Source organism: Kryptolebias marmoratus, linkage group LG19 (assembly GCF_001649575.2).
Source record: "Kryptolebias marmoratus isolate JLee-2015 linkage group LG19, ASM164957v2, whole genome shotgun sequence".
Lineage (NCBI taxonomy): Eukaryota > Metazoa > Chordata > Actinopteri > Cyprinodontiformes > Rivulidae > Kryptolebias > Kryptolebias marmoratus.
The window spans coordinates 5,706,680-5,721,654 of record NC_051448.1 but is presented as its reverse complement, the minus strand read 5'-3'; the positions used below and the strand labels follow the sequence as shown (position 1 = coordinate 5,721,654).

The 14,975-nt window shown below is 38.9% G+C and overlaps 1 protein-coding gene across 9 annotated transcripts in view; it reads left to right on the top strand.

Moving 5' to 3' along the window:
- The first annotated feature begins 1,543 nt into the window (after positions 1-1,543).
- lama2 (laminin, alpha 2) overlaps positions 1,544-14,975 on the top strand; it is a 151,084-nt gene continuing 137,652 nt past the window's right edge. For 6 of the 9 annotated variants that reach the window (XM_017411919.2, XM_017411918.2, XM_017411917.2 and 3 more), the window contains exon 1: positions 1,544-1,702. In XM_017411919.2, coding sequence (XP_017267408.1) covers positions 1,621-1,702 — 82 coding nt within the window. In that variant the 5' untranslated portion in view covers positions 1,544-1,620. The remainder of the gene's footprint in view (positions 1,703-14,975) is intronic. The other 3 variants (XM_017411921.2, XM_017411920.2, XM_017411916.2) reach the window with 1 other exon arrangement.

The following is a 14,975-nucleotide window of genomic DNA, read 5'->3' as shown; positions in this document are numbered from 1 at the left end:
AAAAAATGAGTTGATACAAGCAGCCCAGCCCAAACGAATGTTCTGTTATTCTGCTGCAGAAATTTCACACATAAACTGTTAAAGTCTGGGTGAGCAAACTTCTTATTGTCAATTTAAATTAAACTTTCCTAAAGTTTGTGTCATTTTTGGTCAAAGTTACAAGGAGCCCCTTGAGAGGGGCTGAAGAGCCACGTGTGGCTCCGGAGCCGCAGCTTGAAGACCCCTGCCCCAGCGTGTGGTGAGTTGTGCAGAGCAGCAGGAGGAGCCATAGAACAGCAGAGTTTGTAGCTGCAGCTGGACAAAAAACTTTTCATTTCTGATATTTGTCTCCACATCTTCTTTATCCCACTCTTTGCGGCTTTGTTTGTGCACTCCAGAGCTGAGCTGATGCAACATTTCATTTGCTTTGCAGCAACTGAGGCTTTTATGTCCAAACTCTACAGTTCAGCATAACACCAATATGCATTTTAAGAAGACCCTTTTAGATGCCGTGTTTTGTGGCCAGTCTTACTCAGAGAAGTTCAATTTATTGCCTGCTGTTGATAGGATGTGTCTGCCTGTAAAAACAATCATTGGATATACATCTACAACTGATTAACTTTTGGAGTCAACCCAATTTAAGATAGCTGTCACAGCCTAACTGACCTTAAGAAATGGCTGTAACTCAGTTGATTTAACAGATGTTGGCTGATAATATAGTGTGTTAGAAGCTGAGACTGATCACCAATGCATATTACTAACAGATTGCACAATTTTGCCATTAACTATTTGAAGTCAACTCTATTTGTCTGATAGAAAATCATCTCATGAACCACTGGATGGATTTTAAAGAAGCCATCAGGAAATAATCACTGTATGCACATCTACAACTGATTAACTCTTGGATTAACACATTTCAAAATGGCTGCCACACCTAGCTGACCTTAAGAACACAAATATGGCCATAATTCAGTCAATTTTACAGATATTGACCTAAAATTTGGCGTGGCAGTAGCTGAGATGGATCACCAACACATATTCTGAGCTCTAACAAACTGTGCAAGCTCTTTAGCCATTACTTATTTGGAGTCTGTTAGCAAAATATCTCACGAACGGCTGGATGGATTTTAATAAAACATTCAGTAGATGTCTATAGCTGGTTTTTTTTTTTTTTTTTTTTTGGAGCCAATCAATATCCAGGTGGCTGCCATATCCAACTAGCCATAGAAAACACAGAAATAGCCATCATTCAGTCAGTTTTACAGATATTGTGCTAAAGTTTGGTGTGGTTGTAGCTGAGAGTCATACCCAACACACGCTCCTTGCTTTGAACTTTGGCATCAGCTGTTGGAGTCAACACTGTTTGTCTGTTAGCAAAATATCTCATGAACCACTGGACAGATTATAAAAGTGTTCCAGTGATAATAATCTCTGAATGGGCCTCAATTCAATTATATCTATCTATGGAGAGAAGGAGGAGAGAAGAGTGGAGGAGGAGGAGGAGGAGGAGGAGTGGGCCTACGAGGAGAGTTTGGCTCAACTTATGTGAAACTTTTCTCTGTCATTCAGCAGTGAGGCACGCGGGAGGACGGCGCGAGCTCCGAACAGCGCGCGGCAGGGAGTCCAACCACACAGGACGACATGAATCGACTTCTTCTTCTTCTCCTTCCCCTGGTGCTTATCGACGCGTTGCTATGGCAATGCTGCCATGCCCAGCAGAGAGGTAAGTCATCAGGGAGCTGATAGGTAATCGATACCCGGCGCTGTTAGAGTTATTCAGTTCGGACTCAGTCTGGGAGGTCCTGTTGGTGGCTTCACCTTCGCCACGACCAGGCTGAGCTTGAAGTAACTCCCCTTAACTCCCTTCATCCACAAAGTCACCGAAAACTCCCGTTTTGACTCTTTATTTTCCCTGGAATGTCTCGAAGTCGTGCGAAAGTCGCAATCATGTAAACGAGCTGCAGCTGGTGTCTGAAAGAGGGCGACGTGCAGAGAGGTCCTGATCTGTTTGTTTGAGATGCTTGCAGGAGGTCAGAGATTTGTTCTGCTTAAACTCAAACTCTGCTATGTGTCTGAGCTGAAAGGACGACCTGACTTGGTTAGTTAGCAGTTTCACAAGATAATTATTCCTTTTAGCTCTCTTTCTTTTTATGTTTTCATTAAACTTGACTGGAGTGGACTTGTATAACTAAACACAGAAGAGCATTTTTGTGTAACCAGCTTAAAAGGGTCTTTTTTTTTTGTCTGAAGACTGCTGGGTGATGTTTAGGCTCAGTAAGTAATTACTGGATACACATTTACAACTGATTACCTTTTGAAGACAACCCAATTCAAGATGGCTGCCACAACCAGCTGACCTTTTAGTAGCTGAGAGTCATTCACTACACATCCTCCCAGCGCAACACGTTGAGCAACATCTTTGCTTCAAACTCTGGCATTAACTGTGAGAGTCAATGCTGTCGGTCTGTTAGCAAAATATCTCATGAGCCACTGGATGGATCTTAATGAAGCTCTGAGTAATCCTGAGATAGACATCTACAACTGATTAAGTTTTGGAGTCAACCCATTTTAATACGATCACCACAGCTGAACAGCTGTAGCAGACATATTAATGGCTATGACTCAGTCAGTTTTATAGATATTGAGCTAAACTTTGGTGTGGTAGTACCTGAGAGTTATCCTGAACACATGCTCCAAGAGCTAACACATCTTTTAAGATCTGGCCCAAACTTGCACATAACATTTTTTTATGAAGTTTGCCCAAATCTGCTATAACCCGTCACTTCTGATCATAGGATGGGCTTAGTTAGAAACTCTGGTATGAAAGGTGGCGGGCGATATGCATTCCTTCAAGAATCGCTGGGCCTGTAATTTCATACAGGCAGGTTGGGGTAGGTAGCTGAGTGATTGTGGGGATGTAATCTATTTGCTCCCTTTACCCGTTCGTGGTCATAATGTTATGGCTGATCAGTGTTTAAGTGTGTGTACCGTGTGTCTGCATGTCTAGTGAGGAATTGGTGATGGTGACTTGAGAGATGAGAACAATCTATTGCTTGTCGTGCTTTTCTTTCCTATTTATTTTTCTTCAGAACATCCCCTCCAGTGTTTAACCCACGAGTGCTCTGGACCTCCTGCTGAAGGGGGGGGGGGCACGTCAGGATGAGAGGGTTTTTGCATACGGTGTGTGTGTGAGAGTGTGTGTGTGTGTGTGTTTATGAGAGAGAGGAGAAGCGAGTGAGTAGAAGAGGGCGGGAGAGGCCATCTGTGTTAGGAGCCTCATTACCAGGCGTGTCAACCAGGCATGCTCTCTATCAGCGACAGAGCTCAGACAGACACCAGGAGATAATCAGAAAAGAAGAGGGGGAGGAGGAGGCCGATGGGCTGAAAGAGAGAGGAAGGAGGGGGTGGGGATATACAAGAGTTGTTAGGCATTGAAGGAGACATTAATGATAGAGAGAAGATGGATGAAGCAGGTAGGTGGAAGGTTTAGAGGACCTGAGAGAGGATGAGGTCTTTGAGAGAGGACAATGAGATACAAATGATAATGGAGGGACTGAAGTATACACAAACAGTAAGGGTCTAAATAAAAATAGAAGCTTTCACACCTGTTTGCTCAGTATGAAAACATGCTTTTGTGTTGGTTTAACTATGTCTGAGTTAGTTTAACAACTTTCTGAAGCTAGTAGATAAAAAAAATAAGAAGCAATTTCAGTAAAACATATTTAAATGTGCAATATATAAGAGACATTTGTACAGAAGGCTTTGTGTTTAGCATCTGGACCCTAAACTGAGCTTTCTCATTTTATGTTTTGAGCAACAGACTAGCACGATAAACTATAGTGTCTTGCAGAAGTATGCTGAGAACGCCATCCCTACAGTGAAGCATAGCGGTGGCAGCATCCTACTGTAGGGATGTTTTTCATCGGCAGGAAGTGGGGAAACTGCTCAGAGTTAAAGAAAAGATAGATGGAGTGAAATACAGAGAAATTCTTGAGAAGAACTTGTTGTAACTTTCCAGCGGTTTGAGACTGGGACGGAGGTTCACCTTCCAGCAGGACAATGACCCTAAAACATTCTGCTGAAGCAGTGCTCCAGTGGAGAACCATTGAAATGTCCTGCAATGGTCCAGTCTAAACCCAACTTCTGGTTTGTTATAAAGATTACAGGACAAAAGCAGCACCCATCCAACTCGGAGACATAACTGAAGAGATTTGAAGCTACAAATGCTGGAAAACGTGGCTCTACAAAGAACTGAGTTTTGTGGGCTGAACACATGCACGCCCACCCAATTTTTAAATAATATTTAAAACAAATTTTCCACATTTATCTTTAATAGTCTGAAGTATTTTATTTCTAGAATTATTGTTAAAAATTAAAACAAATTCCAGTATGTAAGGCATCAAATGGAAGGATTACCAAAAGGAACAGATACGTTTGCTAGTCACTGTACAGTTTCCAGTTTGTTTGGTTGGTATAGAAACAGGGTCCTTGGTGTTGCTCAGTGCTGGTGGTCTTTGGAAGAGATGTCATAAACATTGTTTAACAAACGATTGCATAATCAAACCCTAGCTGGGTCTCTAATTAATCCTGCTCCTTCAGTCATCTTTGGGTTTACTGCTTCATTCACTGGCTGTGTTTGTGTGTAGACATATTTAAACAGGGTATTTGACTACATTCCTTTGATGGACGTTGGATTGAACTGGGGAATATGTGATGATCAGACTCTTTGCACCAAATTTCTTTTTGCCTTTGTGCGCTTCTTTTGTTTCAGCCTTGAATTTTGAGTGTTACGACTTTGGGGTGTTTTCTTTATTCAAACTGTATGTCTGATTTACTGTTGAATTGATATCTTTATGTGCACAAAATCCAGCATGCAAACCTGCTGGGAAATCAACAGTTTTATTTTCAAATCCATGTGACTCACTTATAACACTGACTTCCCACAGAAACCTCATTATGCATATTCAAAAAGCAAAAGTATCAGGAAGACTGATTTCCCAGTTGATGTTTGTTATACTTCAGTGTAATCAAATGTGCAGAGTGATACTATAAAAAAACTTTGTCCTTCTATCACAGAATCTATTCCAAAATATAAAAAAATGTTATTTTATAGATAAACGGTCTCTTCAGAGCAACCTCAGAAGTGTTGATAAGGTTACGGTAATGTGAATTTAAGCAAGCTGGGCTGAATGTGAAGAGATGAGAACTTAACAGAGGTCTTGCAGTGAATGTGATGTAAATCCAGAATATATATTTTTTATTTTTGCACAACAGAAAAACCAACGATTTTACAAGGTGAATTTATTCCAGTGTTTTCAAAACATTTTGATCTGACTCTGCTATGTTAATACTGGAGCAGCCGAGCTTAACTGAATGGATTTGATGGTGTACACCAGCGGGCGAGTGCTCCGATTTTGTATTTTTTTTCTCAGCCTGGTTCCCACATTCACCGAATATAATCAATTTGTCTGAGAAAATCTGAGTAGAAGATTGGAAAAGTAGTGGAAAAGGAAAGAAATCAGGAAAATAGCAAAGATAGCGGAGGATTTACTGTACAGTGTATGGGTTTGTGTTGGAACCAAAGTGCTCTGTGTTCGTTTGTTTTTAAATAAAACGAAGCTGCATTATTTTAAGTACTTGACAGTGAAGAATGAGCATTATGTCTAAACTGATTAGAAATTATGTTTTAGATGTTCTCTTCTCCAGCTTCTCTATCATATGGGAAAGAAACTGAAGTGCAGATTTAGTTTGATGGTTTTGTTGTGTAACATCTTTTTAAATGACTCAAAATAATGTCTATCCCTGAAATGAAAGGTTTTTAACCAAATGGATGTAGAAAATTAGGCTCATGACAGCACTTGTATGTGGCAAACTTGCTAATTGCACCTGTTTGTGAAGTTGTAGTTAGCTTCAAGCCATGCAAGATGTCATCAGTGACATTGTGTCAAAAGACATAGATCACATGACCACAAACAGGTGTTCATATATTTGAACTTAAGAAGAATCTTCTGGCTGCTAAATTTAGCCAGGTGCTAATTCGGACTGGTGCTCCATCTCTGCTGTCATTTAGAAAGGCAGTGGAAGCTGGGAGGAAGACTTGATTACACAAAGCGATCACAATTCATCCCGTATGGTTCACTTTATTTTTATAGTGCAAATGAAAAGAAATTATGTCAGGGTTCTGTAGAAAAAAAGTCAACACATTCTGTTCTAATTAAATGACATACAACCCAATTCAACTCAGCTGATTCAAACTCAATATAGTCTTAATCAGTACAATTTTGATGCAACTCCATGAAGTTGTAAAGTCCACATGATGACATCCAATCCAATTAAGCCATTCAGTTCAATTTAGCCAGATTCAATGAATTGGTAATAACAGTATGTTTGTAAAATAAGATAAGGAAAAGCAGTGATTTGAATCACATCTTCATTTTGATTCAGTTGTCTGTGAGCATTGTAAACACACAAAGTTAGTGAGAATATCATTGCTATATAAATGAAGGGAGAGTAAAGTAAGTCAGGATGGTAAAGTGAGAAGTACATCGTTGGACATCTTCCAAACCTACATCAGGATAAAGAATAAGTGAGTGTAAGGCACCTCCTCGTCAGATATAGAGTTTTTCAAAAAGGAACGTTTTAGACCCAAAGGAAGACGAGATGTTTGCCTTTTGAACACTGGAAGCTGCTTCCTTCAGGAAAGACTGATGGCTGCAGGCTCTTTTCCTCCAGGTGGAAGAGGTCAACCTCCAGTGTGAGAGGGAAGCACTCTGTTGGTACACATCATCACCTGTTCAGAATCTGATGCAGCTGGATGATTAGGAGCTTTATTTCTAAGATGGGAAATTGGAGAGAAGCTAACACCATTAAAATATGAGACACCTTGGTAATTAAAAATTAACGCAGCACAACCAGTTAACAAATGCAATGATTAGCTTTTCAAGTTTAAAAAAAAACCTATAGGCTCTCTATAAAACTTGCTTTGTGTGCCAGTGAATCAGTAGCTTTTTACTTATTGACAAAATACTCCAGCAAACACAGTAAATGAGAGACAAAAACTAAATGTGAATAATTAATGGAACCATAGATTGACCTTAAAGCAGAATAGTACCTTTATAGGTAAAATCACTTAGCTTATGTTGTTCCAGGTTTCTTGCAAAATTGACAAAGGGAGGATGTAGAGTTGAAATGATCCTGCATACATTTTCCTTTAAGGAAACATAGTGTAAGAAGTTTTTAAATGAGAAATAATTCAAATAAACAAAATAGTATTCTCATAATTTTGAGCTGTGTGTATATAGCATGTTAGAAAAGTTAGCCTAGCAGCTTCTAAACAATTAATTTGTAACTTGCTTGTTATTAACCAGATTGCTTTTTTCATAAATAAGAGACTTTATTTATTTATTTTTTTCTTATTTAAGTTGAGGGTGAAGATTGGACTGTAGAAGTTTGCACTAATGAAAAAGGTGATACAACTTTTAAAATGTGTGGTTCAGTTTGTTTTGCATAGTTGCTTATTTGCATGCATCATTGTTTGTCAGTTTGTTGCAGCAGCATGTTAATAGTTGACTTTTGCTCCTTACGGTGAATCGAGTTTTGCCTCCCACAAAGCAACATCTCCCCTTAAATAAAATCCAGGTCTGCACATGTGTGTGTATGTGTGTATCCTCCCGTGTGTGTGTCCTGGCTGTTTTGTTGTCAGAACAGCATTGATAATGCTGAGAAGAAAATCAATAGTTAATTCTACCAGGGACACAATAGCTGCTCTGCCCAGCTCCATTTCACGGTGGGCTTAGACACAGAGAGAAACAGGGCATGAGTTGATGAATTGGTAAGTGTGTGTGCATTTGAGTTCATGGAGTGGTGTGTTTTTGTGCTTGCATTGGCTACAGCACAAAGGCTGTTGGTTGGACCACAAAAATGGACTGAGTTATAGATTTGTAGGAAACATTATAAAAATTATGAAATAGATTTGATGACAAAGTTTGTGGCTTTAAATCCAGCATTCAGCTTGGATTGATTATCCTCCCTGTTTCGGCTCCATGCTGCTCATAAATAATCTCATGTGTTTGCGGCATTGAACACATAAAATAATGGAAATTAAATCAAGTGTAATGTTTTTCCATTTGCAATTTCTTTCACCGAAAGGCTTCAAAATAAATAAAAAAACAATAACTGTGTTTTGTGAAGTCAAGCTGTTTTACAGTACTCCACTTTGTACTTGACATAGCAGAAATTACCAAAATTACCCAATTTCACTCTGAAGTGCCAGGCCAGGTTTCATTCCACTGACCTTTCTCAATTGTCTGACACATCCGCAGCAGCTGCTATGGCAAATTGCTCTTCTGTAGCACTTTTCTCTTAGTTTATCAGTTAGCTTACTAAAAACTAAAACATTTAGAAGGTTTCTTTCTTAGGAGTTTTAGTTGCAAACTTTGTTCGGTTTCTTTAAAAAAAGGCCAAAACAGCTTGAAACATCTGCAGATGTCACATATTATCCAAGTCGTTGTGCCAAGTTGCCTCTGCAAAATGAAATAAGAAAAAAATCTCATCATTTGTTAAATTTTACCTTTTGGTTGAGCAATTAGCAATGCATTGGGATGTGCATTTTAAACAAAAACACTCTTGACATTTGAGCAGTGATTACTAGGATTTTCTTTAAGTATTAACTCCCCATTACACCCCGCATTGTATCTGTACAGCTAAGCTTACGTGCGACCTTAGTTTACACGTTATAATCCTTTTAAGATAAACTACAATGGCATAAAGGGACGCTGGGATGCTCCAAGTTGTTTCTCTTATTTCATTTTTTTGAGTGGGGGGACAGTAGGTGGTAGGTGTTCTGTTGAAAAAAGCTTCCAGATTGGAAATCATTGTTGGTGGGTCACTACCAGGAGACAGAGTAAAACGAAATAAATGCCATCTGTGACGGTTGTGTTATTTCTTCGAGTTCGCCCATTTTAACTAGACTTTGAGTATTCTAAAGTCACTGCCCATACCTATTGATTAAATAATACATGGTTTTATTTCCAGAGAAGCCATCTTCATGATCCTAGCAGACTAATCTTTTCCATATTGTATGAGTCAGCAAATCCTACCCACCCCTCCAACAAAACAGCAGTATTTAACAGATGGTGTGAGAATGTTTGCAAAAGCTGAACAGGTTTAGAAATCTCCAAATCCCACCAAGCAAGACAGACAGGATGTATTTTAAATATTCATACATCTACAGAGGGTGGAGGGATTGTTAGACAGGCTGACAGAGTTGTGTCTGTTGGCTGTGGGATTTGATGCTGTGAACTTGTGGTTAAAACGCTGCACGCCTGACATACAGATGTGCCGATGTGAAAACAGACGCTGCTGACCCCCGCACTCAGAAACACACACGTCTGCAGCTGCAGAGAGTTTGGAATGAGCTTTTGTTTCTTTATTTTTATATATTCTTCTCTGATGTCTAGATTGCTCTCTGATCTTGTGAGATGCTTATATTTTCCCAAGAGGCTTCCTGAGGTAACACATGGTGTCAATAATGAGACCCCCTGCAAACACAGATACTTTCCCCTCCTCCGCTACTCCAAATCCGACACCCCCTCTCGCCTGCCTCTGTTTATCCTGACCCTCACCTTTTGTTCTTTACCAATCCTCTTTCATTCCTGAAAGTCCTTTCTGCCCCTCTCCTTTCTCATCGTTTGCTCGTCTCTGTTTCCTCCTTGTGTTCTTGCTTTCACCCCTTTTAACCCGTTCACCAAGAAGGCCTCAGGTATTCATCAAAAAAACAGTTTTTCACCAAATCCAGATCTAAATTCATGATTGAGATTGCAGGTTTGTGGAAGCATTCTGCACTTCCCTGTCCTTGTCCCTCTCCTCTGTGCCTTCCTGTACCCCCCTCCCCCCCTGATCTCCTCCTCCACCGCCTCTCTGCTGTCTCCCTTTCATCCTGTGTAGGAGTACCGCTGACAACCTCTGCAGCCATGGCGAAGCTCAGTTTGTTTGCCTTGCTGCTCTTTCACCGCCGATTCCAGAGGTCTTATTGTTTTGTTTTTGCTTGAATCAATTCGGTTCAAAACCTCTGTTTATTCACAGTGAGCACACTGAGAGCAAGCTGTCTTTTACAGGAGAAGTCTGTCTGACACAAACAATTCAAAGAGAGCCATAAATCAGGACAAACACCCCCCAGCTTCATTCTGTAGGTTTTTTTTTTTTAGTTAGATTTAGTTTGTCCAAATTTCTTTTTGTAGCTTTGAGAAACTGAAGAATTTGAGAACTTTCCTCTAAATTAAATCTTGGATCATGCTAAACAGGAATTATACTGAAATGGTTTGTCTTCATCTAATAATGAACTGGTTTTAGAAGAAGTGGCATGTTGTTAAAAAGTAATAAGTTTACAGCACGTTATCCTAGGTTTAAATGTACGTGTGAAGTGATTGGATGTTATTACTTGAGTCAGACATAAAATGCCGTCTTAAATTTGCATTTAAATCAAAACTAACCTTCCAAATATTTGCTCCTTTTTTCAAACTGATGACTTGTGATTGGAGCTGAAGCATTTAATTAGATTTCTTTAAATTTTAAGAAAATTCTTGCTATACTGCCTTTTTTTTAAATTAATAATGTCTAGATGTTGTAAATATGGATCAAAACAATGTGAATGTAACAAACTCAACAAAATTACACATTTTATACAGAAATGTTTTATGTTACGTTTAACTTGTCAGAAATGTATGAAGAAAACTTTTTTTTATTTAGCCATTGTACATTTTAAATTCTATATCTAAGAAATAAGCATCAAAGTTAAAAGCAGCTGAAAAACATCAGCTTAAATTTGAGACATTAATGGAATATAGGGAACACCTGAAAATTTGACACCAAAAAAGCATGAAAACTAAAAACAAAAGAAAAGAGAAGAAAAATAAAAACATTCTGAATCCAATTAAGAAGTATAATCTGTGTAGATGCTTAAGTTCTTTAATTCCTTTTATGTTTTTTATGGCAATCACAGGTTGATTTTGTAGAACATTTTATTTGGATAATAATGGATGAATTTAACGCCAGTGTGATCAGCTGAAACTCAGCCTGCCCTTTCAAATGTTGACCATTTCGGCACAGACAGTGGCGATCTGTTTCAACCCCCATGCTGCCTCGATCCTTTCAGAAATCATACCAAGATGACCAGAAGACTATTCAGATCAGGCAAGTGTTTTGTGAAAGGGGCTAATGAATAAGAGGTGGGGTAAACCCCTGATATGTCACCAGTTCATCTTAATTTTCATCATATGATAGGATTTTTATTTTTTGTTTAAATTATTAGCCAGTTATAAATGTAGAATAAAAGTGGTCCTAAAACGCAGCCTTGAGGAACTCCACACATGGTAAGCTTGTTCATGCTGATGTGCAATTTTCAACTGACACAAGCTGTCTCAGAAAGCCCAGTTCAGTTTCCCATCTAGTCAAGAGTTAAAATGTGTTTAACAATTTAAGCTAAAACACATCAGTCAGTCTCCAGACAAATCAAAACTGCCAGCTGCTATAGTCCACTCAACACAAATGGCTTACAGATGTTGGTGTAATAAACATTTTGTTCGTACACACCCCTCTTTATTTGACTCTGCTGGGGCTTTAAAATAAAACCATTATTCTTTAAAGAGGAGACATAAAACTTCATCAGAGTTTAATTACTCTTTTATTAAGTTGTAAGTAATTTTTACTACTGTTTTCAAAATGTTAAAGATGTGGGTCAAATATTTAGCACAAAAATTGAGTTTAGATTCTTTCTGAAACACAATTTCCTTAGAAAACCCCCCCCCGAAGTCTCAGTCAGCCAGGCTCCCACCTTCATCGCAGAAGTTTATGGATTATCTTTTAAAAGCAGATTGTTACCCTCTTGTCTGCATGTCTGCTGTGGGCCACTGTGGTGCAAGAATGTCTGAGTTGTGGCTTTTTCCTAGACTGGAAAAAGACTTCTTTAAGCTCTCTGAAGTCTTGTATTGATACCAGCTGGTTTTAGTGGCTCCTAGAGATTATCAATTACGTCTCCCACAACATCCTCCTTCGCCACATGGTGTCAATATGTTTGGCAGAATGTTTGTACATGTTAGACTCAAAGAGAGACATTGCTGAAGAAATGGTTTGTTGATACATCTGTTGTGTCTTTCTGTGTGTCCAGCTGTAATTATTTTGTTTGCTGACCTTCAATATGAGGCCACCTTTAACCTCTCACATGTATGAACTTTAACCTGCAAGGGTCACCATCTCTGTCTTATGTTGAGATGATTACGGCCAGCTGTGTGGTAGAAGTCAGTCCCTGAACTAGTTCATGAGCTATAAAGAGCAGTTGTGTTTTAATTTGAGACAATTAGAACTACAAGCCCAATTGTTAAAAAGTTGGAACGTTGTGTAAAATGGAAAAAAGGAAGGTAACGTTTAATTTGACAGTAGCAACACTTCTCAAGAAAATGGGGACAGGGGTGACAAAAGGCTGTAAAGTATGTGGTATGAATAGAAAACATCTGAAGGAGTATTTTCAGTGAATTAGATTATTTTTCATCAAGTCTGTAAGAGGACTGAGTATAAAAGGAGCATTTTAGAGAAGCTGGATCTCTCATGAATCAAGATGGGCAGAGGTTGACCAGTCTGCAAAACACTGTGATTAAAAATAGTGAAACAGTTTCAGAATAATGTTCCTCAGTGAGAAATGGGCAGCCTTTGAATGTCCCATCATCTGCAGTCCATAATATCGTCAAAGAATCTCAAGAATCTGGAGAAATGTATGTATGTAAGCCTGTGATCACTGCATTAAAAACGGGTCTGACTCTGTTCTGGACATCACTGCGTGGGCTCAGGAACATTTCCACAGTCATTGTCTGTAAACACAGTTTGCCGTTCCTTCCAAATGCTGGTTAAATCACTTTCATGCAAAGAAAAATATAACACCATAACACCACCTGGAATTGTTGCCGTCTCCTCTGGGCCAAAGTTAATTTAAAATAAACTGAGTGGAAAACTGTTCTGTGGTCAGATAAATCAGATTTAGAAATATTTTTTTGGAAACCACATTCTCCATGCTACAAAGGAGAGGGACCATCCCGCCTGTTATCAGTGCAGTTTAAAAACCTGCCTCTCTGTTGGTATGGGGATGTATGGGTGCCTATGGCATGGGCAGCCTACACATCTGAAAATGTATCATCAATGCAGAAAAGTATCTACAGGTTTTAGAACAACATGTTCCCATCCAGACCTTGTATTTCTCAGGCAGCACTCTCTTGAAGGTGCCCACCACAGTGAGTAAAGACTTTTCATCAGTACAAGGCAACCCCTTAGCTTGGTTTGACTTTAATATTTATTTCAAATTCGTTTTAATCTGCAAACTAAGTACATTACATGTATAACCTGCCTGAAGAGGGAAACTGATGAGTCTCACAAAAACAGGTTTTTCTCACCATTTGATTGGCAACGAATCTAAGTTGTGCCAAAAAAGAAAACCTTGAGGCAATCACTGAAATGTTAACAAAAACCATACAACTTGCAAATCAACCATTTAATTAAATATTCCTATTGAACCCTAAAATGTTTACATTTTTTTCTTATTTGAAACTTTTAATTAAAATCAAATTCATATTCAGCTTGCCTGACAGAAGAATAAATGAATGAATGAAAACCTTTTTACCTCTCAACCCAACAATCGCCATTTCTGTCCTTACTGACAGATCTGTATTCAGTGCACACAGTCTGTGCAGCACAGCTCCGAGATAGAGGCACACACGCACACGTGCGCACACGCACACACACACGCGTGCGCACACACAAGTAGGCAGCAAACAGAAAGGCCATTATTTTGGGGCTGAATGTTTGTGTGATTGAGCTGATAAAGTGTCAGAGGAATAAGAGTCTATTAGGCTGGCCTGGTTAGCTATGGATTTAACATTTATACACACCTCTGTCTATGTGTGTGTGTGTGTGTTTGATGGAGGGGGGTGTAAGAAAGAAAGGGAGAGAAAAAGAGTGAAAAAAATCAGACAGAATGAGTGAGGGTTAAAGAGATATGTGTTGTGTATACATTTTTGTTTTTCCATTATTTCAGTTGCTTTTCTCATCAATATCTGTGTGTCTTTGCGTATATGTGTGTGTGTGTGTGTGTGTAGGCCGACATATTTTGTATGTAATTTCAGATTTCCATTATTTTTTTTTTGTATTTCCATTATTCTGGTCCAAGGCAAACCCGCAGAGAGCGTAATACAGAGCAAATGTTCACATGTGACATGAGATGAAAAATGTGGAAAAATGGTGTGTATATGTGTGCAGAACCTTTGCTTTTCTGTAATAATAGACTGGGTGACACCCGGGAATTTGGGGTGCAGACTTGTGATTGGACGAGGGCAGTATTGAGCAAATTATTCCACAGTATCATTTCCTGTTCTGTCTGACAGAAAAGCAGCTTAGTAGTTTTTCTTGTAAATAACATCTTAATGGCTGGGCTTATTTAGGCCAAGTTTTAAGGCCAACAACAAAGACTAAAATGCCAGAACTGACAGAAACTCAAATTGATGAATTTTGTTGTTGTTGTTGTCGCTGGCTACAACATCATTATAGAGAGGGTGACATTTCTTGTTCTTTGTGTGCTTGTGCTATTATTTTATCCCTAATGGATACATATCTCTGTAATATCTGACTGGCTGACCAAGTTGCTGAAACATATGCTGACTTTATTAGCCCAAAAGACCCAGCTTCATATCTCAAAGCATACACTGGAGTTTTTGAAAACTCTTAAGATTGCTGGAACGTCTCGGCTGTGTCTCAGTTCACTTGCTGTGTGCTATTTACTCCGCTTTATTTACTTTCCGTGTGTTAAAATGGGGTAGCATTCGAGAAATGTACAATAAATGACTTTTCAAAAGCACGAGATATTTTTTTTTACGTCTAAATATGCTGGAGTTTAAAGACACCAAGGGCATAATTATAAATTTCCCTTGCATGTGAGTATTAAAACATTTCTCGAAATT